General features: G+C 40.3%; 1 protein-coding gene across 5 annotated transcripts in view; it reads left to right on the top strand.

The window, feature by feature from the left end:
• POLD3 (DNA polymerase delta 3, accessory subunit) overlaps positions 1-26,759 on the top strand; it is a 113,912-nt gene that overhangs the window by 44,256 nt on the left and 42,897 nt on the right. For 3 of the 5 annotated variants that reach the window (XR_010406979.1, XR_010406980.1, XR_010406978.1), the window contains exon 12: positions 3,239-3,517. Coding sequence is in view for 2 of the 5 variants with exons in the window: in XM_064576922.1 (XP_064432992.1) it covers positions 3,239-3,441 (203 nt within the window). In the remaining 3 variants the exon portion in view is untranslated. Of the gene's footprint in view, positions 1-3,238; positions 4,057-26,759 lie in introns of those variants that run through there. The other 2 variants (XM_064576922.1, XM_045894433.3) reach the window with 1 other exon arrangement.

The following is a 26,759-nucleotide window of genomic DNA, read 5'->3' as shown; positions in this document are numbered from 1 at the left end:
ATTCCAGACTTTGAGTAGGGTTGGTTTTTTATTTTTTGTTTTGTTTGCTTTCAGTCTTTTAATAGTGTATTTTTTAAGCCTTTTGGTTTGACTGTTGATGATATATATATTTACTATTGAAGTTCTTTTTTTTTTTTCTTTTAAATTTAAGAGACAAAAGCATCACTGCCAGTTTTTTCCTCCTTCTACCCCAAAAGAAAAATGTCAGCTATATCATTGTGAGCATTCACTGGGAGTTTGTGGCTAATAACCTATTGCTTTGTTCAAAACACAGCACTCAAGTTTGGGCCAGGTATGGGATGTGGGTTTTTTGCACTCCAGTCTCCAGATAGGACTATTAAGAGCCTTGGATGCAACAATGAAAACTGTGCTCTCATAGCATCTTTTTTTTTTTTTTTTTTTTTTAAGGTTTTTAGTCCAAGCTCAACCTAATGAATCTTGGCTCCTGTTACCAACAAAGTAGTTGTGCTTTCCTCTCTCTGTTCAGACTATTCCAAGTGTACCAGCACAGGGGGCTTACCCTGTCCTCTGCTGGATCCGAGTTGGTATGGGGTTTTTAAAAACTGGTCTTTCCCTTTCTGTGAGTTTGCTGCGGGGACTGGGGAGTTGAGCCCCTGAGATAAGTTTGGGGTAGACTTCTAGACAAGGTGGATTTCTAAGAGCAAAACGTTGTTTGAGTAGAGAATAATTCTGTGTTACCCATGTAAACTGGGTTCTTTTTATGGCAGGTCAGAACAGTTGCAGGTTACTCAGTTAAAATAAAAATTCTGTATCTTTTAAGTTGAAATCTCCTTTGTCCTGTAGTTTGAAGTAGTACAGCTTTGAATACAGAAATCCTTCTTTTAGCTCTCGAGGTATTTACCAAATGTGCTGCTTAAGAAATTTTGTTGGTGTTGCCCTGACTGGTTTTTAACTCCCCCAAGCAATGCATTGCGCAGAATTGGCAATGAGACAACCAGTGGTTTCAGTAATAAGTAATGAAATAATGAGCTAATTGATGTTGGAGTTCAATATTAAAGACCTGCTGTCATTTGAATACAAAATACACCTTATGTATGAAGGAGCAAGTCTTATACCACCAACTAGTAGTAAGTTGTTTCTTTTTTATATCTGCATGTGACTCTTCAGACTTTCCTAATTTGAGATTTTGAGTAAATAGCAGCTCATAAGCTTGTTCCAATAATCCAGTTACATAATGCTTTTCAATTTGCCTATGAGATGGTGGTGGTATTCAGGGATCATAATTGCTGAACTAATAGGTATGCCATGGGAATTCCCTAAGTATCTTAGAGCAACATTTCTCAAACTTGGCTGAGTATATGCATTACTTGAGGATCTTGCTGAAGATCAGTAGGCCCTCGGGCAGGACCTGAAATTCTGCATTTCTAGTAAACTCATGGGAGATTCTAACGTCACTGGTCTGTGGAAGACAGTTGAGTAATAAGGCCTTTGAGAACACTTTATATATATATTTAAAGCTTATCAGTGTTTTTAGCCTGTAAGTTGACAGGAATCAGCAAAGTGAATTCTAGGCTCGTGAAAGTAATGACAAATCCTAGGAACTCTTAAGGAGGGAACCATTAATTATGCAACCTTAATGGGATTAGATATGGAGAAGGGATGCTCCACTGGCAATAGCCAGTTGACCTCCAAGATGGCTTTCCCATTGTGAGGGGGGGAAATAGCATGGAAGGTTACTTGCCTAAGATTACTAGGTGCATCCGTACCTTCCATGGTACCTTACCTTCCGTACCTTACTCCATTTTACAGGGGAGGAAAGAACAGTGATTGTCAAAGTGTGGTCCCCAGATCAGCAGACCAGCATTCCCTGGGAACATGTTAGAAAAGCAAATTCTCAGGTCTATCCCCGACCTACTGAATCTGAAACTCTGGAAATAGAACCCAGCAATCTGTTTTAACAAGCCCTGCAGGTGATTCTGATGCACATCAAAAGTTTGAGAAGTGTAAGTGGCAGAATAGATGTTAGAATGCAGATATGTTGATTCCAAAGCCACTGCCTCTAGAACAGTTTGACTAATATATTTTATTAGAAAGAACAATCAGTAGTTAAGTGCTTAAAACTGTTATTGTTCTTTAATGGGAAAAATACCTTTCACTTCAATCGCTTGAGCATTTATTATGCATATTAGGTTACTGTGTTCAGTGAAGAGGAGATGTTTTCCTTTACTGTTTCTCTTCATCCTCCTGCTGCAACCAGGAGGGCTGAGAAAGAATTTAGATGTTAATACAGCTGCTGCAGCTCTCTCAAGTCACAGGAAGGTGGCATTATACTGTTTCTCGTGTTTGGTTTGTGCACTGCAGTCATACTGAAGAGACCCTCATCAGTTCTGTGACATCATTGTCCGAAGTTAGTGCCTGTGCCCTTTTCAGCATCTTTGTACTAACTGCTCACTTTTCAAAGTTTCCGTTGGGAAGGGATCAGTGGATATTATTGGTATAAGAAAAGGCAAATTATGCCTTTGGCTGATAGGGAGTTCAGAGAATTGGTAACTTTGTTTCTCATTTTACCACTGTCCTTACTTAAAACTATCAAGGTTGTCATATGATTGAATTCGCTTGAGGCAGTTATCTTCATGATGTAGACCACTACTAAGTCTTGGGTCATTCAGAACTAAGAACTGAACAATTGAGTAATCTACAATTCTTTGTACTTAGGATGTGCAGAGTGGATGATATCAGGATAGAGCTAGCCAAGGGGGTCTGTAACTGTGAGCCTAGTTGGACAGGATGGGGACTGGCAAATAGAGAAGAAATTAGGGCCAGGGAAACCAACAATGGAAATAGGTAGGCACTGTTGGTCAGGGAAATGAAACTGAAGAAGTTAGTCAAAGCATGGAGGTAGAAGTAGGTGTTTGAGATATAGACAGTTCCAGTGCAGAGTTTGAGAAGTTAGCTAGCATAGACCAGGACCCAAATGCAGAATTTGGGCAATCAAAGGATAAGGGCCCATTGAAAGGCATGGGACATAGCATGAGACAGTAAAGTCAAATGTTGTTTCTGAACCCCAACTAGAGATTGTGTGAGCTCAGGATACATACTTCCTACCTGTGGCCAGATGTGATCTCCCAATGGGAGAAAGCTTCAGGACTAGGTGAGCACACCTGCCTTTATCAGAGGATCTAAGGGAATCAGAGTGAACAAGACATATCCTTCTCTTAATGGTAGTATTCTAAATGACTCGACCCATTCCTATCCCATTTTTTCCTTATTCTGCCAGTGACTGAAAAAGTCTACGAGAGTGAATCCTGCACAGATAGTGAAGAGGAGCTTAAGATGAAGACCTCCTCTGTACACAGACCCTCTACTATGACTGTGAAAAAAGAACCCAAAGAAGAACGAAAGGGCCCAAAGAAAGGGACTGCTGCTCTGGGCAAAGCCAACAGACAAGTGTCCATTACTGGCTTCTTCCAGAGGAAGTGAACTGCCGACTCTGTTAAGTCAGAGACATGGAGTGGTCCAAGGAGAAGACCAAGACAGACAGACTCTCGCTTACTGTGTAAGTTCATCTTGTGCCTCACCTTGCCTCTATCAAAAGACTTCTTCCATCCTGTGAGGTTTATACTGTTTCTGGTTTTTAACCAAAGGGAAAGCACCTGGAAGCAAGAGGCAAAAGAATATTTAAGAAGCCGTTGTGTTCTAAGGACATTTTTTAAAGCACAATCTTTGACCTGTTCTGGAGAAGAATTCACTCCAAAAATAAATTGGAACAGGTTTCAGAATTATCACTGAAGCCATTTAGTTGCTAATTCATTGGGCCCTACCCACCCTGTGCCCTGAGCACTTACGGCTCTGGAAGTATTCTTCCTTGTTCCTTTGCATTCTCTGGACTTGTGTGGGTCTTCATTTATCCCTGATTTTTACTGGACATGTTTACCACTCCCCCTATAATCCCTTCCCCACTACCATATTTCTGTATGAAGCCATTTTCTGTAAGTCTTTTAAATCTTGGTTGGACTAAAGGCTGAAACAAAAATCTCCCTGTAATCCTCTAATCCTCTCTTCCTCCGTTATAAAGTACACTGACTCCTGGCTACAGACCAGCACATTGCTTGTGTTCTCCCCCCTTTCACAAAAGCTCTCTGGACCTTCATTTGCAATTAGTAGGTAGGGAAAAGCTTCAGGCAGAGCACAAATAGAAATGTAATGGTACATTCAACTCCATCAGAAATTACTTAGTGTCAGCTTTGATGACAGTAGAGGCCTTGCCATGTTGCTGACAAAGGGCATGCTTTACACTGCTCTTTGTGATTTTTGTGTCCTCCCCTCTCCCACTCTCAATACCTAGAGAGTGAAACCCAGGCAATGAAATGGAGGCTAAAAAGAGAAATCCCTTTCCACATGCAGAGTACAATAGTTAAGAAAAATTTCTCCTTCTCGAGGAACCTGAATGTTCAGAAACGGCGATTTTCCAGGAATGTAATGAGGCAGATAAAGCACACAGTTTTATACAGAGGTTGTTCATTTGTATTTTTAACCCTCCCATTTGCCTAAAAATACGGGCTGCCACAAGAAAAGATGGAGAGACAGAGTTGTTAATAGGACTAAACAGCAAATAAAACATTTTCGTTTGTTACTTATGGAAAATCATCTATTCCAGTGATAACTTTTAAGCAGTTTTCATTATGGCTGGATAGTGAGCTCAGTGGATTGAGGGGGTGTGGTGGTGAATCCTGCACAGTGAGTTCCGGGCGAAGGAACGCAGGCTCGGCTGCTGGAGTTACTCACGACTGACAGACGAGGGCTGTTTAACTTAGCCTGCGTATGTCATGATGCAGTCAGCCGTCCACTGTTTAAGGTTAGGATTGCGACTGACCTTGGATTCACGTGAATGTCTTCAGCAGTCGTCACCCAGGGCTCTCTGGCCAGGCACTGTGTGGACTTGATTGAGACCAGAAGTTTGGGAGATGAGTCCTGGCATTATGTCTAGGACTTGAGAAGGCAGAAGCTTTGTGTAGCAAGCTGAGTAAAGGTTGACATATTCCACAGCCCTTTCTTTTTTAAAATGTAAAAGGATGGAAAGCCTTGACTTATCTTTACAAAAAAGCCTCTGGAGAGTGATCTTTTTTAAATGGTTATTTTTGTCATTGCCTCTAGTCCTTTTTCTAAATAAGAATGGAAAATTAAAGAAAAAGCATCAGTCTAGTCTTTTTTTTTTTTAATTATGCTGGCAGCTCTAGTAAAACTGAATTTTGAATTGGAAAATGCCTGGTGGTGGTCGGAGTTCCACCTTTGAAAGGAAGATGCAAATCCTGTGATCACTCTACCCAGTTGGCTGCCTAAACTCTGAGCTGCCTACCAGGCTTAGGAAGGAGTAGAGTGGTGGCCTTTTTTTTCTTCTTATACAAAACCCTACCATGTTCTCCACAGGAGTTAAATAAATTTGAGAAGTCGTGTTAAAAGAGTGCTTCAAATGGAATGTCTGCTGAGGCTCTTACTTGACAGGATGGCAGGAGTGTGTGCAGTTATCTCAACTCTGAACGGGAACAAGGCTGGTTTTCAGTTTATATTGTTAAAACTGCACACCCGTAGTCTGAGATGAACAAGTTATTTGCTGCCTTCATCATTTTTCAACCCCACGGGAAATCTTAGTTTCAGCCAACATCAATTTTTAGTTCGTTTAGGAGAAAATGTAGTCCTGATCTTGCACATTGTATTAGTTTGGCTTCATCACTTGCTAGCCATGTGACCTTGGGCACATTTCTAAGCCTTGGGTTCTTTGTCAAAATACAGCTAAAACGAGGTACGATGGATTGTCAAGACTGAAGAAATGTGTATATATGTAGCATAAATTTGATATACAAGTAGTAGCACGTAGATGCTCTATAATTGGTGGCTTCCTTCCTGATGTGAGAAATGACGCAGTCAGCTGCCAGCTTTCCGAAATGTTATCAAGGATATGAGCCAGATGTTAGACTCTTTCAAAGTCATCATTCTGGCTATAAATGTGATCAAACGGAGATGATAATTGTCCAATTTTATGAAACATTTTAGAGAATAGATACTTTTCTTTTGAAAGAAAGTGAGATTCCTTGGCTGTATTTACTATTCATGAAAACGTGTTTGTGTATCTACTATGTGTCAGGCCTCTGACCTGGGCACAAGAGGCTATATACAGTAGAGTTCTATGCTTGTCTACAGGATCTAGTGGAAGAGACAAGCCAGAAAAATGAAATTATAACGTCCTGTGGTGAATGCAGTGACAAATAAGCACAGGGTTCTCTGAGAGCTCAGGAGGCTGGACTTTTCTTTCTGGAAGAGAGAAAGCTAAGCAAATATTTGAAGGATGAGTAGGATTTTACCAAGCAAAGAGGAATGGAGAAGATTTTCTAGGCAGAGGAGCATGGCTTTGGGGGAAATGGCTGGTAGACTTTGGGAGTAGGGAGGAAATGTATTGAGAAATGAAGCTGGGGTCCTGCTAAGGAGTTTGGATTTTATTTGAAGTCTGTGAGGGCCAATTGAAGAATTTTAAGAAGAGGAATAACATTAGAAGTTGACTGTCATTTAAGAAGACAGCTGGTGTTTTCTTTGATTTTTGTATGCCATGTAGAGAGTCTACCCACGCACGCACATTGTATCTTGGTTCTAGTACTACTAAAATTAAAGTTTTAATGGGATTAAAGAAAAATGTCAGTGTTTAAACGAGGCTGCTTAATTCTGTCAGCCAGTGTAGACATTTGCAGTATTTCCCTTGTCTTCCCCCATCAATACAGATTTCTCTAGAAGTCATTTCAGTTTTTTAAAACTGATTTCAAAAACTGGGTCATTCTCTGACACTCTCAAGGATGTGTGCTTCTCCTCAGCTCCCTGAAAAGAACTGAAGAGGGGAGGGGGGGACGAGTGGAACAGTTCTATTTCTTTTCTATCTTTGTTTCTCTAAGAAGACATTAGTTATTTTATAGGAGAGAGCTGAAGAGAAGGGCCATATAAGGAAACTAAATAGTTTCTCCAGGACAAGAGTAGAATGAGTGCATAATAACATATTTGCCAGAAACGTACTCTGTGTCAAGACTCGTTTTGGTAAACTTGTCTCCTTTCATTGGTTCCGGGATCTCAGTGTGCTGTAATGCAGCTTTTTACCACCATGAAACATTCTGGGGCTGCCTCGTTTTGTTGTGAGAAGGCAGTATTGCTTTCTGAGTTATTGCCCTGGCGGCTCTGTAAATTAGCCCATGCTGTCACCATGCCCTCTCTGAAGGGCACATTGTACCCAAATGACTGCATTTAGGATTGACTCTTGCCACTCCCTGCTGCATGACACTTCTCACCACTTGTATCTGTGTCCAGTTTTTTTGTGTGTGTTCTTAAGTGTGGGCCACCCACAGACTGCCACCCAGGCTCTTTAGCCAGAGAAACTTGGTAAGGCTTCAGATCCAAACCCACCTTAATTCTAGAATTGCCCTTTCATTTCAAACTCTAAATATTGTCTGGCTCCCCCAACACCATTCCCTCTCTTTTTCTCATTTGCTCTTGCCAGACTCCTTGTTTCTTGAGGCTTCACTTTGGCTTATCCCCGCCCGCCCTTTTTTTTTTTTAAATACTCAAAAGTTCCTCATAGCTAGTCCTTCTTTGACTTCTTTGTTTTGGTCTTTCAGGCTTTCTTCAGGTTCTTTCACATCTTTTACTGGACTGCTCTTGAAGAATGGAAAAACCGTGTTGTTTAATAGCTGCTTTGGATCATTCAAATCCAAAGTGTCAAGCAGTTGTTGAATGCTAGTTATGTTTATTCCTGGATAAGATACTTTAGAGATTGCAAGAGCTCAGAGGTTACCATTTTGGAATGGCAGGACATGCACACTAAATAGCATTAGGTAGCAGTGGAGATGATGCTTAGAGGAGTGGTGACAAGGGACTTAATAATTCAGAAAAGAACCAGGATAATCATATTGGGCAACAGTTCATAGTCCTTTGTAAGAACAACAGAGGATTTAACTCAGGACACAGGCTAAGGAAGGTTCACCATTTTAGTGGATTTTATTTAGCTGTTTGAATGTCACTCATCATTTACACAGTCATGGTATAAGTAATCCATAATTAAATGAACCTTTAATGGAGTTATTTCTGTCCTATCTTAAGAATGAGAATTTTTTAAAAGATTTTATTCATTTATTTGACAGAGCGAGAGAGAGAAGGAGCAGGGGTAGGGGTAGAGGGAGAGGGAGAAGCAGACTGCCCGCCGAGCAGGGAGCCCAACATGGGGCTCAATCCTGGGACTTAACAGACTGAGCCACCCAGGTGCCCCAAGAATGAGAATATTGACAAGAAAGAAGCAGGTACCAAGGATTATTCCCAAAGGCAGTTTATGGGCTATATATTGGATTAGCATTAATTCAACTCAGTTTTGTGCATGCTCAGTTTTGGCATACTGGGGAAGCAGGGTGCTTTGATGGAAACCGCACAGATTGGGAGGCAGAGGGCTCTGGATTCAAACTCTTAAGGCACTGACTTTAGGTAAGGTACTCATCCTCCAAGAACTTGTTTCCTCATCTTTATTTATTTTTTAAAATATTTTTTTTACTTAATTATTTAGAGTGAGCACGTGCGTGGGGGCAGGGGTGGGGGCAGCGGGAGAGGGAGAGAATCTCAAGCAGACTTCACACTGAGTGTGGGGCCCAATGAGGGGCTCGATCTCATGACCCTGAGATCATGACCTGAGCTGAAATCAAGAGTTGGACGCTCAACTGACTGAGCCACCAGGTGCTCCTACTCTTCTTTACAATGAGCTACCACCTACCTTAAAGGGTTTTAAGGCCTTAATGAAATACTCCATAGGTAGCTCCTAGTATTTGGACATATATTAAACTCACACAAAACAGAATAACACACTTTTGAGCACCTACTATGTGTCAGACACTGTTCAGGTATGTTAAGTGTTAACTCTTAATGCTCATAGCAACCCTGTGAAATAGGTACTTTTATTCCAGTTTTACACATGAGGAAACTGAGGCAGAAAAGTTAAGTAACTTGTTCAAAGTCACAGAGTTAGCAGGTGACACAGAGCCAAGATATAAATCTTTTTTTTTAATAGTTTTTTTTTTTTAAAGATTTTATTTATTTATTTGAGAGAGAGAATGAGATAGAGAGAGCATGAGGGGGGGAGAGTCAGAGGGAGAAGCAGACTCCCTGCTGAGCAGCGAGCCCGATGTGGGACTCGATCCCGGGACTCCAGGATCATGACCTGAGCCGAAGGCAGTCGCTTAAGCAGCTGAGCCACCCAGGCGCCCCCAAGATATAAATCTTGACAATTTGGCTTCAGTGCCTGCAGTCTTAACCAATATGCTATCTTGCTCTTGGTTCTGTATTAGTTCACACTTTGATACTGCCCAGTGATGATTGATGTTCGTTTTTATAAGTGAAAGTACAACTAGTTGTTCAGTTTCCAGATTGTGAGATGTGAAGGCGATCTTAATGTTTATCTAACTCCACCACTTATCTGCTGCTTTAGTCCTCTCTACAGTATTGCTGCCAAGTGGTCTTGAATCTATAAACAAAGATTCCATTATGCTCAGTATACCGTGCTTAGTTACTAAATTACCAAGTTAGATAAGTAGACTAATAAATGTTAAGAAGAGTTTAAAGAGAGGCTAGAATAAAATAAAGTTTTCTGATTAATTTAAGATCACCAGGAAACTCTTCTAAATAGAGCATAGTTCTCTAAGCAATGCATTTGGTTGGTTTTGGTTTAAATTAAGAACACTGTTTTTCTTTGAAAAAAGATTGTCCAATTCGTGGCCTTGCCTTTGACTTAACCTTGTAAGAAAATCAAGAAGAAATTTGGCATTTTTTATCCTATTTAAGCAGGCTCACAGGTAGAGAAGTAGCCCCTGAACATTTGTTGCTTACTGATTGTACTGGGGTAGGACAAGGCAGTGTTTTCCATTTTGAATATCAAAACCAGGTTTGGGGCACCTGGCTGGCTCCGTTGGAAGAGCATAGGACTCTTGATCTCGGAGTTGTGAGTTCAAGCCCCACATTGGGTGTAGAGATTACTTAAATAAATACAACTTAAAAAAAAACAAAAACAGGTTTTTCTAAAAGATGTGTGAAGAATATATAAACAGCATAATCATGGTATTATGTTTTATTCTATCCTGGAGTGGGATGTACAGGAAGCAGAACCATTTTCCTGCAAACCATAAAGCCTGATAGGAGTGTGTTTCCATTATATCTCTTAGTTATATTCTACCTATATATGAGTGCTTTATCTTATTTCATCCTTGTGATAAGCTGCAAAGTTTTTCTCTTCCCCATTTTGCAGAAAACAAGCCTAGTTTGCTCAGTTAGTATGCCCAACATCTCTCAGTAAGGTAGTGAACCGGGGCTAGAACCTAAGTCTTCAGACTTCACATCGTGTGACTTCCACCTCTAGTAAGAAGAATGTATTGGTCCATTCATAAGTGTGCTTTGAAAATGCTTCCTGATGTGCCCAACAGCCAGGATGGCTGCTGTGGAAGACAGAAGAGAAGCACATGACACGTTCTCTGCCTTCCTGGGACAGACCGTCATTGGAAAGGCAAACGTGCATGTTTGTGCATTTCACAGACTTTTGTTAAAAGTTTACTACGTGCCCAGCACTGTTGTGCTAGATGCTGGGGATACAAAGATGAATTTTTTGCCCTTGAGGAATTTACTATCTAGTGGAGGAGAGATGTAGACAAGTAATTATAATGTGCTATAATACTAATATAATACTTAAGAGTGCTTACCAAAGGCCAAATTCGTGCAAGATATCTAAATCCACTTTCTCTAATCCTCACAACACTTTCATTTACAAACGAAGTTAGGGAGTCTCCGAGAGTTACATGATTTGCCCAATAAGTGGCAAAGGTGAGATGTATCTTTTTTCTTTTTTAAAGATTTTATGTGTTCATTTAGAGAGAGTATGCACATGAGCCTGGGAAGGGACAGAGGGAGAGAGAATCTCCAGCAGACTGAGCTGAGTGCGGGGCCCAGTGTGGGGCTTGATCCCACAGCCCTGAGATCATGACCTGAGATGAAATCAAGTCAGACGCTTAACCAACTGAGCTACCCAGATGCCCCTCTTTTTTCTTCTTTTAAAGATTTTATTTTTAAGTAATCTGTACACCCAACATGGGTACAACCCTCAAATCAAGACTCAAACGCTTCCCCAACTGAACCAGCCAGGTGCCCCGATATGTGTCTTTAATAATAAATTTATAATGAAAAATTGGAGGAACTGAAATGCTTGAACGATTATGATTAGCAAACCTGTATAGGAAGCTGACTCCCTGTCAGATAGGTGTGGGAGTGAACAAAAGAAGTAAAATGAATTGCACCTTTAAAATTATTGATCCCAGAATGGGATGATCTTGCCAGTGGTTCAAGTCACTGACTCTTGGCTATGATGCCCTGCTTCTATCTTTACATAAGGAAAACCACGCCCGTGGACTCTACGTTAGGCTAGAGACTGAGGCTTGTTCTCTGGTTGCCCTGGAGAGCCAGATTTGAATGCTAGGCTTTCTGACTTGCAGCCTGTATTCTTTCTACTGTACCATGTCCTTCCTCCTCTATGTAAAGAGGGTATGTGCCCACAACTTGGTGTGGGCCCCAGGGTGGGCTGTCTGTGAGTGCCTTAGGGATTAAGGACTCAGAGGACAAAGTGCTTAAACTGAGGTTTTTGAGAATAGGAGTTTGCCAGATGGGAAAGTGAAGGGCATCCCAGGCAGAAGGAACCGGACATGTGGCATAAGAGGCCCACAGGCATGAGAGAAAGCATGGAGTGTTTAGAGATTATAAGTGGTTTGAGGAGAGGTGGTATAGTGGGCTGTGAGGTCAAATACGTGAGCAGAGGCCAGATCCCAGAGGTCTTTGCTAAATAGTTTAAGGTCACTCTAATAGGAAGCCACTGAGGAATTTTAACTTGTCTGAATTGTACACCTTTTGTAGCCTAAAGAGGGAATTACCAGTATGAAGGAGGTCGTAAGTCAGAGCCAAGTTGCACGTGCATCTTGAAATAAAGCAAGCAGGAGAAAATATTATGTAGTTGGATTTAGTTCAGTTTTAGGCAAATGACTTCTTGATTTCCTTGGAAACTCCGGACAGGAGAGAATTGGGAGTAACTTCAAATTTGGAGTGATTAGCCTTTTGCTAGGTCATCTGATGCTTGGAAACCCTCTGGCTCTTGCCTGAGCCATTGTCCTAGTTAAACCATGGAGATGGGATTGGTTCCACAGTTCCACTAAGGATACATGTAGGCCATTCTCTGACGCACAAACACAAACTCTGGTTTAGACCTGGAACTTACTGCATCTCCCTGGAATTCTTTGGGCCAAAATGACCCATAGTCCCAGAATGGTCAACTAAATTCATCCCAAGTCATATTTATTATAAATTTATTCTATGCCAAGTGCTTCCAGATACTTTTTGTTATTTAATGCTAATAATTTTGTGAGGTGTAGCTGTCAGCCCAATTTTGTGAATTAGGAAATTGAGTAGCAGAGAGGCCGCCCAGCTAGTGCATGGTAGAGCTGGGATTTGAGGGTCAGACTGAGTGGCCTATCACTGTCCATTCTTGACCTGAGTTCTTTTCCAGCAGTGTGGAGCACAGTAAGCAGTGTTGCGTATCACACTAGGGTGTGTATCAGTCACTCACTGAACGGCCATTATACTTGGGATTGGTCAGTGATATGCTTTTATTTCTAGCAGTAAGTTTTTTGCTGCAAACCCCAAAGCTCACCCCTAAAGTGAGGGAACAGCTATCTTGAATGAAGCTACATGAAGACTGTTGTTATTATAATCTCTAATCCTCACAACAAGCTACATGAAGCCCCCTTACCCTCATTTAGAATTGTGCATAGCTCACAGTATGAGTTATATGGCTTCCCAGCTTATAGAAGCAGCGGAGTAGCTAGGGACAGTTGCTTTTTGCTATTGGGCAAGTGGTCGTCACTTGCTGGTTTTGTAGAAAGTACTTGGACTTTAAAGTTGGACCAACTAGGGGCTCCTGGGTGGCTCAGTCTGTTAAGCGTCCAACTCTTGATCTCAGCTCAGGTCTTGATCTTAGGGTTGTGAGTTCAAGCCCCTCGTTGGGCTTCATGCTGGGCCTGGAGCATACATACATACATAAAAATAAAGTTGAACAGACTGGAGCTCAGTGCCTATTGACTACCTGTGTGACATCTACAAAGTCACTTAACTTCTCGGAGCCTCACTTTGCTCATCTGAAAGATGAGGGTATTAGCTACCTTAAGATTGTTGTGAGGATTAGAGATTATAATAAAGTGTCCAGTTTATAGTGGTTGGTCAGGAAGTAAATGATAATGATTATTTTTTTCAAAGCAGTGCTTTGGGCTTTAACCTATGTGAGAAAAATGAGTTGTCATCATTTATTTTCAACAATCATTTATTAGAGTGTCCACTTTGTTATAGTCAACACATTTGAACTATCAAAACTAATTTATGACAAAGCAATGGGGAGGTGCTAATGGACCCAATGTTTTGGTGGGCTTCCTCGTGATTCTGCTCACCTGTCCAAGCTCCCCTTTGATCTCCCAGCACCCCTACCTTTCAGGTGGGCTGCCGTGTGCCTCCTGGACTCTTCATTTCAACCACATTTCTACTTGAGACAGTTTAGAGGAAAGCCAGTGGTCTGAGCGTGCATTCTGTTTCCCCAAGTACAGACATCAGGGGGCACCTTTATAAATGAAAAAATAAACAGATCTCCAGCAGGGATGAGGCCTCCTCCTGCCTCCCCCAATGATGTATGGGGTGCTCAGGCAATAGTCACGCCTGTAGTTTGAGCCCATCTGTTTTCTCTGTTCACCTCCTGAGTACTGTCCCCTTGTGGTTTGCATCATTCCCAGAGACCAGCCAACTCCAGCCCTCCTCAAGCCACTTGGTCAATAGCTGTCTTATTTAAACACTCTCCCTCTCTTTGGGTGCCAGATGTGAAGTTTCAAGGCAGTAGAGGCCAGGCTGGCTAACGCTGTGACACCTGCTTTAGCAGGCAAGCCAGTCAGCTGCTGCTTCTGATGATGTTGGCCCTTTTTCATGGACAGCATGAGGGTTTCATCCCACCAAGCACACACACAGGCAGCTGAGGGAGCCTCATAAATTATGGTTTTGTTTGTTTACTCAGGGCAAGCAGCATGGTGTAGTGGAAAGAGCCCTGCACTTTGAAGCTAAAAACATGGGTTTGGGTCTTCATTGGTTATGTGATTTTGTCTTCAGAGCACCTCTTTCTTTGTAGATTTATAATGTCTGAGATAGTGATAAGTGCTATTTGTTTATCTGCTTATTGGCCATTTCCTCTATCATGATGCAAATTTCAGGAAGTCAGGGGCTGTCTTGGCTATCATTCTAACTCCAGCACCTAGGACAGTGCCTAGAACACAGTAGGTTCCTAGAAAATATTTATTGAGGGGCGCCAGGGTGGCGCAGTTGGTTGAGTGTTCAACTCTCGGTTTTGGCTCAGGTCGTGATCTTGGGTCGTGGGATCAAGCCCTGCTCTGGCTCCATGCTCAGCAGGGGGTCAGCTTGAGGTTTTTTTTTTCCTCTCTCTCTCCCTCTGCCCTCCCTCCATGCGCTCGCTCACTCGCTCGCTGTCTCCCAAATAAATAAGTAAATCTTAAATATATTTATTGGGATGCCTGGGTGGCTCAGTTGGTTAAACGTCTGCCTTCAGCTCAGGTCATGATCCCAGTGTCCTGGGATTGAGCCCCATGTCTGTCTCCCTGCTAAGCAGGGAGTCTGTTTCTCCCTCTCCCTCTGCCTGCTGCTCCCCATGCTTGTGCTCTCTCTCTCTCTCTGTCTCTATGACAAATAAATAAATAAAATATTTTAAAAAGAAAAAAGAAAATGCCATTTGTGTTCTGAAACAGAGATTTAAGAAAACATTTATTGAATGAATGGGTGAACTCTAAAACTACCTTGTTTACTTACTGGCCATGTGATCCTGGAAAAGTCATTTATCTTCTCTGGGCCTTAGTTTTGTCAGCTGTAAAATGAAGGCATTAGATCTCTATTTCTAGCGCTCTAAGATAATAAGGATTCATTCATTTAACAAATTACTTCGGGTGTCTGTGCTGGGCACTCTGCCAAGCCCTGAAAATATAAGTCATGAACAAGTCAGAAACAGAACCTGCCCTCATGGAGTTTTGAAAGGGAGAGGCAACCAAATAAATAATGGGGTAAACATGTATTTAAGGACCACTGTGATAAGCCTTACAAAGGATCTGCAGAGGGCACTGCGAGAGGATATAATAAATAGAACCTACCCATGCTGGGGGTAGTCTGGGAAGATGGCCTGATGAAGGTGACATTTAAGCTCAGATTCTACAGATCAATAGGAGTTGGCCAGGGGAAAGGAGTACAGGATTTTAGGCAGAGGGAAGGGCTTATGTGAAGGCCCTGGGGAGAAGTGTGGCTGGAACAGTGACCAACAGGGAGGTTGTGCCCAAGATGAGCCTAGAGAGGTAGGCTGGGCCAGACTATTGGGAACTTTGTGGCTGTGGGAAGGATTTTGTCATTCTAAAGGCAAAGGGAAGCCAATAAAGACAATTCCTATTATTATGGAGAGCTCACTAGTTCAGACAAAAGGGAAAGTTGGATCCCCTCCTTACATGCCTGTCCCGTGCAGATAGGGCAGATATTACTCCATTTTGTAGATGAAGAAAGAGAGGTTAGGTGATCTTGCAAGTCAGAGGTGGAGCTTAACCTTTGAAATTTTGTCCACTTCTCTCAATACTCTACCACATTTATAGAATTGAGAGCTTTTTTTCCCCTCTCAAATCCTCCAAATGGCTAAATTTTAGACCTAAATATCTTGTAATAACAACTCTCATCTGAAAATTGACTGCCTCATAAGCAACTTTTATGCAAGTCTGATAGAGACAAATTTCTCCTGAGCAGTTTCTCCTGCTTGCATTTTGGGTAACTACAACCAAATCTTTGATGCATTTTTAATTGTCCTTAGGAAGGATTCCTAGGAATAGGATTACTGTGTCAAAGGATATGAATTCTTAAGGAACCCTTGGCACATACTGCCTAATTGCCCTCCCAAGGTTGTACTAATTTTGATGCTCATCATCAGTACATGAGAATGACTTTCTCACTGCTTCAAGCCAATCTGATTTCTTCAGCAAAGCTACATAAAGCTGAGTTTCCAGTTGGAGACAGGAAATACAACTAGGCTTTCACAATATTAATTGGGGAAAAAGGTGAAGCTATAGAGATAGTACCCAAGGGAAGCAGGAAACTCCCAGAGGCCTAGGAGGAAGCCAGGAAGTACCTCCTGTGGAGTCTGGCCATTCACTGACAGGAGGCACTCTTGCGTGTGCAGTTGCTGGAAGTTCAGAACTTGGTGTGGTTTCTGGCGACATAAGTAGGGTCTCTAAAGCTGAAAGAACTCTTAAAAGCACCTAGAAAGAAGAAACTCTTTTCCAGCAGAAGCTGAGTTGGTGGGCAGAGCAACGGTGAGTTATGACTACTAGCAGAATCAAGAGAGTATCAGCATGGGCTTTGTTAGCTCAGCAAGTGGGGATGCAGACCTAAGAGTCAGAGATCTTGGTGGTTGTTACCTACCCTTGGGCTGGTGTGATGGGCCTGTATCTTTATCTCCCTACAGTGCCTTGCACAGAGTAGGTGCTCTGAGAATGTTTCAGAGCCAAGCTGAGTTAACAGTAATTTGCTGTTCATTCAAATATCTAATGTGCCAGGCAATGGAAATGAAGATTAGGATAACATGGTTCATGTCCCCACAGAATTTCCAATCTGGTGATGGTTAACTACAAGTTATAAGCAATTACAGAATACTAAGAGAAGGGGTAGGAGAGGAGAAGTACAGGGTACCATGAAAGTATATAGCAGTGGACCCCCATCTCTAGCCTTGGTGGATGTAGTAAGGATACAGGGTAAATTCAATGAGGACAGGGCTATATATACCTTATTCATTGCTGTATCCCAGTACCTGCTATATGATGGGTCCCCCGTAAACATTTGATGAATGAATCAACAAAGGAATGAATGAATAAAGTGGTGTCTAAATTGGTAAGCCAAGTGGAGGATGGGAATAATACTTCATACAGAGATAAAGGCAGTATAAAGGCCTGGATAGATTAAGAAAGTGTTGTGGCTGAAGCAAAGTCAAGGGAGCACAGAGTATCAAGATTCAAGGCTGAAGAGGTCAAAGGAAGTCAGGCCAAGGAGGGTCTTCTAAGGCCTATTAGGGAATTTGGATTTTTTTGTAAGAGAAATAAGAAACCAAGGAAAGTTATTAGGCAAGGAAGTGATATAGTCAGATGATAGAGCTACATGTCAGCTGTATGCTAGAGACTTTACATATAATATCTCTTATTTTCAGGACAACCCTGCAAGGTATATATTATCCCCTATTCTATAGATGAGATTATGTGGCCTCCCTAAAGTCAAATAACACATCTGGGATTGAAATCAAGGCCTGTCTGACTCCAAAGCCTGTGACTTCTTTCCACTAAATCCCACTGCCTCCCTACTGCTTGGTGCTCTCACTTTCATTTCTTGTGACAATGCCTTCACCTGGTCCTTGGCTCCAAGAACACCATCTTTAGCCAGGCATGTCAGTAGCTGGTTAGGACAATCCAAAGCCTACAGACTATGCCACTGCTGCTGAATTTTTTGCTGTGTGTAATGGTGAGACCTTGTGGCTTCAGGTATGATTCTTCACCTGTCTGTGTTGCTTCCCTGCTAGCCTTTTCAATCATCTCTGCCCAGTACAGATTTTAACACCTTACACCATAACCACAGTAATACACAGCAGTCATTTGTGGAGCTTCTGTGAAAGTGCAGACACTATCAGGAATTCACGTATATTATTTCTTTTCACCTTAATAACAATATTTTGAAGTAGCTATTATTAGCCTGATTTTGACGTGAAGAAATTGAGGCTAAGAGAGGTTAAGTGACTTGCCCAAGATCACACAGTTAAAAAATGATAGAGGGTCATCCAGATACTAAATTCGCTCTTCTCCCACAAACAACTGTAAAATTGGATGCAACATATGAAATAATTGTTTTCAGATGTTGGACAACGGACAGAGTAGGAATATGATCCCCAATAGAAATAAAACAAATGTGATGTGCCTCATTATCACCCAGTTTGGAGGCATTTTCTAGATCCTGATGCAGGGATTTGCTAGGATGAGGAAACAAATCAGAGTTCAGGATTACTGAGGCAGCTGATATTTGCAGGGCAGGGTTTCAGAGAGAATGAAGCTGGTATAGAAAAGGAGCTCCAGAAATATGCATAGGTATCCCCTACACATGGATAGGTAGATAATCCGTAAGGCCAAGCAGAGAACAACTACTGAGCTAAACAACTACCACTGTATGTGGAAAACTGAGATATGTTTGAGTTATAACTAGCCAGAATGTGGGTATCTCATTGAGTACTCCAAGCATCCAGTAGAGCTCTCAGAAATTCCAAGCCTTAAGGGTAGGGCTAATCTAGCCCTAGAGTAAAGGCTGCTCTAGGTGTACCCTAACAAGCTTTAAAACTGGTCTCAAAAGGATCAGGTTCGGGGCGCCTGGGTGGCTCAGTCGTTAAGCGCCTGCCTTCGGCTCAGGTCATGATCTCAGGGTCCTGGGATCGAGCCCCGCATCGGGCTCCCTGCTCCGCGGGAAGCCTGCTTCTCCCTCTCCCACTCCCCCTGCTTGTGTTCCCTCTCTCGCTGTCTCTCTCTCTGTCAAATAAATAAAATCTAAAAAAAAAAAAAAAAAAAAAAGATCAGGTTCATCCACAACTAAATTATCTGCCTGCCAGAGCAAAACGCAACACCCCATTAAGGAAGACAACAAAATCCACACCCAACAGTGTAGCATCCATAGTGTCCAGCACAAAATAAAATATTAATAGACGTACAAAGAAGCAGAAAAATGTGACTCATAATCAGAAAAATAATGTAGTAGAAACAGATCCATACGTGACGTTAATATTTGGAATTAACAGACAATGAGCTTAAATTAATTATAAACATGTTCAAGTCTTTAAAGAAAAGTATAAACATAATGAGGAAAAATAAGGAATCTCAACAGGGAACCAAAAATTATCAAAAAAGAATCAAATAGAAATTATAGAATTGAAAAATATAATAATTTTTGAAAAATTCACTGCTTGGGGCACCTGGGTGGCTCAGTCAGTTAAGCCTCTGACTCTCGATCTCAGCTCAGGTCATGATCTCGGAGTCCTGGGATGGAGCCCCGAGCTGGGCTCCCCACTCAGGGAATCTGCTTGTCTCCCTCTCCCTCTGCCCATCCCCACACTCGCTCGCTCTCTCTAAAATCTTTTTTTTTTAATTCACTGCTTGATCTGCAATCACAATTACAATCCCAGCAAGTTATTTTGTGAACATGGACAAACCAATTCTAAATTCTGAAGTCTGTATGGAGAGTTAGAAGATCTCCAGAATAGCTGACACAATATTGAAGGAGAACAAAGTTCAGAGTCACTACCTGACTTGAAGACTTACTATAAAGCTATAGTAATCAAGACAGTGTGATGTTGGTGAAAGAATAGACAGATCAATGGAACAGCATAGAGAGCCTCAAAGTAGACCCATATAAATATAGTCAGTTGATCATTGACAGAGGAACACATGCAATACAATGGAGCAGAAATAGTCTTTTCAATAAATGGTGATGGAACAACTGGACATTCACATGGGAGAAAATCTAGACACAGACCTTCTACCCTTCACAAAAAATTAACTCAAGATAGATCATAGACCTAAATATGAAACACAAAACTATAAAACTCCTAGAAGATAACATAGGAGAAAACCTAGATGACCTTGGGTATGGTAATTACTTTTTAACATCAAAACATCAAAAACAATCAATGAAAGAAAGAATTGGTAAGATAGACTTCATTAAGATTGAAAGCTTTTGCTCTGTGAAAGATACTTAGGAGAATGAGAAAAGTCACAGACTCAGAGAAAATATTTGCAACAGATAAATCTGATATAAGACTATTATTCAAAATATATGAAGAACTCTTAAAACTCACCAAGGAAACAACCAAATTTTTAAAAATGGGAAAAATACTTAAACAGACATCTCACCAAAGAAGATAATACACATGACAAATAAACATTTGAAAAGATGTTCTACATCATTTGTCATTAGGGAATTATAGATTAAAATAACAGTGAGATACCACTATACACATATTAGAAAGGCCAAAATCCAAAACACTGACAACACCAAATGCTGGCAAGGATGTGGAGCATTAGGAACTTTCGTTCATTGCTGGTGGGAATGCACAATGGTACAGTCACTTTGGAAAATAAGCAGTTTCTTACAAAACTAAACAGTCTTACCATATGATCCAGCAATTGCGTTTTTTTTTTTAAGATTTTATTTATTTGACAGAGAGATAGAAGCACAAGTAGGCAGAGAGGCAGGCAGAGGGAGAGAGAGAAGCAGACTCTCCGCTGAGCAGGGAGCCCAACGTGGGACTCAATCCCAGGACCCTGGGATCATGACCTCAGCCTAAGGCAGACGCGCAACTGACTGAGCCACTCAGGTGCCTGCAGTTGCGCTCTTTGATATTTACCCAAATGAGGTGAAAACTTATGTTCACACAAAAATCTTATGTCTACACAAAAACCTGTTCCTGGATGTTTAGGGCAGCTTTATTCACACATTAAATTAAAAACTAGCAGAACTTAAAAAAGAAGTAGAAAGATCCACAATTTAGATGGACATAGAATGATGGAGGCAGGATTTCTGGAATGACAGAGTAAGGAGCTCAAAAAATCCTCTTTAAAAAATACCAAAAATCAAAAACCCAAAACATTAAAACTGTACAAAATTGTCAAAAACAAAAGTGACCAAAGGCTCACAACAAATTGAGAAACATTTATTCATGAAAAACTGCTGAACCTTTGGTAAGAACAGTGGCAGTCTCTGACGTCTTAGCCTGTGGCTGCTCCTAACCCTTTTCCCCCACACTACCACCCTAGCTCAGCTGCCACAGTAATTGTTCTACATAGAGAGGCAAGTCATGGAAAACTACATCTTTGCTTTGGGAAGGTGCTCACTTGATTTGAAAAACCCCATGCCCAGGGGCATTGAAAGAAACAGTAGCAATCTCAGTGACAAAACAAAACAAAAAACAAGGACGGCCAACAACTCAGCTAGCTTGAGGTTCTTGAGGTTGAGGTCCTGGTTGGGGCAAGCAAGAGGACAGAAATTTTGTAGGGTTATACAAGGAATGATACAGTCATAGTGGGTCTTGGTAAGTTCCCACATATTTCTGACAAAGCACATACATGAGCAGGAGAGCAGAGTGCTCTGGCTAGCCACATATGCCTGGTAGAACTTGAGGCCACGCAGACAGGTGGAGGAATGCAATAGTGCCCAACAGAAAGGAAAAGCTGTCGCAGACTTGAAAACTGCCTGAATTTTGAATGTACTCTCTAACACACACATTAGATTTATCACAGAGCCATTGAAGAAGGTGTTAAGTCTTATGGGCTCAATGTATTTGAGCACATCCTCTGACCAATCATTGGCTGACTACTTAGCAATGCAGATACAGAGGCAAGGAAGCAAGATGTAAACATAAAGACAGGAATTAAAGAAAAAAAAAAATAAACAAGAAGGACCAGTGACTGCACATTACAGGTTCCACAGATCTAGTCCAGGCAAGTTACTAAGCAACCAACAGCCTGTAGGGAGAAAATATCCGACTTCAGAATTGCTAGAACATATCTAACAAAACCAAAAAATGAGATATGCAAAGAAATGGGAAACTATGACCCATATTTGGGGAAAAAAGCATTCAAAACAATAATATACAAGACTTAAAAGACCTTAACCAATTTGACTTGATTGACGTTTGCAAAACAGGACACTCAATAACTGCAGAACGTTTGTGCTTTTTAAGTACGCATGGAAGATAACCATTTGTATTTTTATAAAATTTAATACCTATTCTTAAGTTTCTTTATTTAAGTAATCTTATACCCAATGTGGGGCTCAAACTCACAGGCCCAAGATCAAGGGCTGAGTCACCAGGCACCCCTTAACACCTATTCTTGATAAAAAGAAAAAAAAAAAAAACTTTCCCAAAACGAGAAATAGAACAAAACATCTTCAGTCTGTAAAGCTGGATCTATAAAAATTCTATGGCTAAATGATACTTTATAGTGAAATACTGAACACTTTCCCACTAAATTTAGGAGTAAGGCAATGATATCTGCTATCATCAATTCACTCAATGTTATATTCTTGGAGGTTCTAGCCAATGTAATAAGATAAGTAACTAAAAGACATTCAAATAAAAAAATAAGTAAATTTTTATTTTCAAAGAGCATGGTCAAATAAATAGAAAAATTTAAGAAATCTACTCCAAAAAAAACACCTGACTTGAGGCAATATATGAATTTAGTAAAGTGACAGAATATCAGGTCAGCATATAAGGATCAATTGTATTTACATATACTAGCAATAAACAATTGGAAAATTTTAAAAAATTAATACTATCTATAATAACATTGAAAACAGGGCGCCTGGGTAGCTCATTCGTTAAGCATCTGCCTTCAGCTCAGGTCGTGGTCCCAGGGTCCTGGGATCGAGTCCCACATCGGGCTCCCTGCTCATGGGAGGCCTGCTTCTCCCTCTCCCACTCCCCCTGCTTGTGTTCCCTCTCTTGCTGTCTCTCTCTGTCAAATAAATAAAATCTTTTAAAAAAATAGCATTGAAAACATAAAGATAACAGACTATGTGCAGGACCTCTACACTAAAAACTACAAAATACTGAAGAGAGAAATTAAAGAAACTCAAAATTAATGGAAAAATATACCATGCTCATGGGTTGGGAGAACACAGTATTGTTAACTTGTCAGTTTTCCTCAAATTGATCAATAGATTCAAAGCAATACCAAGTTTCTAGTCATACTTTTTTTTTTAGAAACTGACAAGTTGGTTCTAAAATTTATATGGAAATATAAAAGATCTAGAATAGTCCCGCATCGGGCTCCCTGCTCGGCAGGGAGTCTGCTTCTCCCTCTGACCCTCCTCCCTCTCATGCTGTCTCTCATTCTCTGTCTCTCAAATAAATAAATAAAATCTTTAAAAAAAAAAAAAGATCTAGAATAAGCAGTCTTGAAATAAAACAGAGGTGAAGAATTTACATTACCTGATTTCTAGGCTTACAAAAATGCTACAGTAATTAAGACATTGTGGTACTGGCACAAGATAGGAAAGATAAGTCAATGGGACAGAATGGTAAGTCTAGAAATAGTGTTTAACTGATTTTATCCAAAAAGCAAAAACAATTTAATGTGGAAAGAAAAGTGTGTTCAACACACAGTGCTAAAAAGAATTGGCTATGAAAAATTTTTTCTGGAAGATTATGTTCATGATCTTTGGATAGGCAAAGATTTCTTAGAACCCAGAAGGCAATAATCATAAAAGAAAAATCAATAAAACGGAATTCACCAAAACTTAAAGTTTAAAGCTTCTGCGTCTCAGAAGACACCATTAAGAAAATGAGTAGGAAAGTAAATATTCTTTATCTATGTCTGTATGTTTGGCAAAGGACTTCTATCTAGAATATGTACATAACACTTACAGCTCAGTAGTAAGAAGACCCAATTAAAATGCAATTTAAAAAAATGGGCAAAAGATATGAACATATGTTAAAATCATTATTCATCAGCAAAATGTAAATTAAAATATTGAGATGTCACAACATGCCCACTAGAATGGCTAAAATCAAAAAGACTGGTCACATCTTATGTGGTAAGGATAGTGGAGTAAGCAAAATACATTGCTGGTGGGAGTGTAAAGTGTAGTGATGCAACCACTTTGAAAATTATTCTGGAATTTTCTCATGAAGTTAACATGCATCTAACAAATGACCCAGCAATTCCACTTGTAAATATTTACCCAAGAAAATGAAAACACATATCCATAGAAAGATTTATACACTAATGTCCATGGCAGCTTTATTTCAAAACTGGAAACAACCCAGATATCAAGAGGTAATGGATAAACAAATTGATATCCATATAATAGAATACAATTCAGCAATAAAAAGGAATGAACTCTACCAAACATTTAAGGAAGATTTAATACTAATTCTTCACAAACTCTTTCAAAAATTAGGAGAAAACACTTCTCAACTCATTCTGTGAGGTCATTGTTACTCTGACACTAGAAACCAGACAGACATCACAAGAAAACTACAAATATCTCTCATGAATACAGATGCAAAATTCCTCAACAAAATACTACCAAACTGAATCCAGCAACATATAAAAAGGATTATTCACTCTGACCAAGTGAGAATGTAAGATTCGTTTAACATCTGAAAATCAGTTAATGTAACATACCTTATCGATAAGAGACATAAACCACATGATCATCTCACAGAGTCAGAAAAAGCATTTGACAAAGTCCAACACTGTTTCTTGATTTAAAAAACTAAAAAAAAGAATAGAAGGGAACTTCCTCAACTTGATAAAAGGTATCTATGAAAACCCACAGCTAACATCACACTTAATGGTGAAAGACTGAAAGCTTTTCCTATACAAGGATGTCTTACTCTCACCACTTCTGCTTAACATTGTGCTGGAAGTTCTAGCTAAGGCAATTAGGCAAGAAAAAGCAATAAAAGAGACGCAAGGAAAGGAAGAAGTAAAATAAGCTTTATATTCATGTAACATGATCTCCTATGTAGAAAATCCTAAGGAATCCACTAAAAAACCTAATAAATAATAATAATAAATAATAATAAAATAGACCTAATAAACAAGTTTAGCAAGATTTCAGGATAAAGATCGATATACAAAAACCAATTCTATTCCACAGATTGGCAATGAACAATCTAAAAAGGAAATTAGGGGTGCCTGGGTGGCTCAGTTGGTTAAGTGTCTGCCTTCAGATCAGGTCATAATCCCAGGGTTCTGGGATCAAGCCCTACATTGGGCTCCCGGCTCAGCAGGGAATCTGCTTCTCCCTCTGCCCCTCCACCACGCTTATGCTCTTGCTCTCTCTCTCTCAAATAAATAAAATCTTTAAAAAAAAAAAGAAATTAGAAAATTTCATTTGGAATAGTATCACAAAGAACAGGAATAAATTTAACAAAAGACACGCAAAACTTATATTCTGAAACCCACAAGATATTGTTGAAAGAAAGAAGACCTAAATAAATAGATGTTCCATGTTCATGAATCAAAAAACTTAATATTGTTAAGATGGCAATACTCCCTACATTGATCTACAGATGTAATGCAATCTCTATCAAAATCCAAGCTGGCGGGGCGCCTGGGTGGCTCAGTCAGTCAAGCATCTGCCTTCAGCTCAGGTCATGATCCCGGGGTGCTGGGATTGAGCCCCATGTTGGGCTCCGTGCTTGGTGGGGAGTCTGCTTCTCCCTCTCCTTCTGCTGCTCCCCCTGCTTGTGTGCTCTCTTTAAAAAAAAAGTCTTTAAAAAAATTTATTAAAAAAAAGAAATCCAAGCTGGCTTTTTTTTTTTTTTTTTTTTAACTACAAAGAGGGGCACCTGAGTGACTCAGTTGGTTGAGTGTCCAGCTCTTGATTTCAGCTCAGGTCATGATCTCAGGGTTGTGGGATCCAGCCCCGTGTCGAGCTCCATGCTCACCAAGGAGTCTGCTTGAGATTCTTTCTCTCCCTCTCCCTCTGCCCCTCCCCCACCCCCACGTGCATGTGTTGTCTCTCTCTCTCTCAAATAAATCTTTTAAAAAAACTTACTACAAAGATAGAGTAATCAGGACAGTCTGATACTGGCATAAGGACAGACATATAGCTCAGTGGAACAGAATTGATAGTCCAGAACTAAACCCTTATATTTATGGTCAATTGATGTTTGCAAGGGTGCCAAGACAATTCATGGGAAAAGAATAATCTTTTCCACAAATGGTGTTGGAACAGCTAGATATCCACATGCAAAGGAATGAAGGTAGGCCTCTTTCTTACATTGCATATAAAAATTAACTCAACAGGGGCTAGAGGTAGGGGGAAAGGGGAATTCTTTAGTGAGTATAGAGTTTCAGTTTCACAAGATGAAAAGTTCTGGAGATTGGTTGCACAACATGAATGTACTTAACACTACTGAACGGTACACTTCAAAATGGTAGGATGGTACATTTTATGTTACAGATATTTTACCACAATCAAAAAAAATTTTTTTAATAAAAATGTTTAACTCAAAATGGACCATAGACCTATATGTAATAACTAAAGCTATAAAACTCTTTAAAAGAAGACAGGGGTAAATCTTTGTGATCATGGATTAGACCAGGCCTTCTTAAACACCAAAAGCATAAGTGACAAAAGGAAAGGTAGGTAAATTGGACTTTAAAGGACACCCTCAGGAAATGAAAAGACCTCCTACCAAATGGGAGAAAATATTTGCAAATCGTTTATGTGATTGATAAGGGAATCGTATCCAGACAACATAAAGAACTTTTACAACTCAACAGTAAAAAGACAATAATCCAACTGAAAAACAGGCGGAGGATCGGAACAGACATTTCTCCAGAGAAAATGTACAAATGTCCAAAAAAACATATGAAAAAATATTCAGCATCATTAGTCATTAGAGAAATTCAAATGAAAATTACAATGAGAAACCACTTTATGCCCACTGGAATGGCTATAATAAAAAAGATCGGCAATACCATGTGTCAGTGAGGACATGGATAAATTGGAACCCTCATACCTTGCTGGTGGGAATGTAAAACGGCGCAACCATTTTGGAAGCCTGTTTGGCAGTT

This window comes from Mirounga angustirostris, unplaced genomic scaffold (genome assembly GCF_029215605.1).
Source record: "Mirounga angustirostris isolate CCGP_5_RB_7025 unplaced genomic scaffold, mMirAng1.0.hap1 SCAF_13, whole genome shotgun sequence".
Taxonomy (NCBI): Eukaryota; Metazoa; Chordata; class Mammalia; order Carnivora; family Phocidae; genus Mirounga; species Mirounga angustirostris.
Note: the sequence above shows the minus strand (reverse complement) of the source record. Positions and strands in the feature narration are given on the sequence as shown.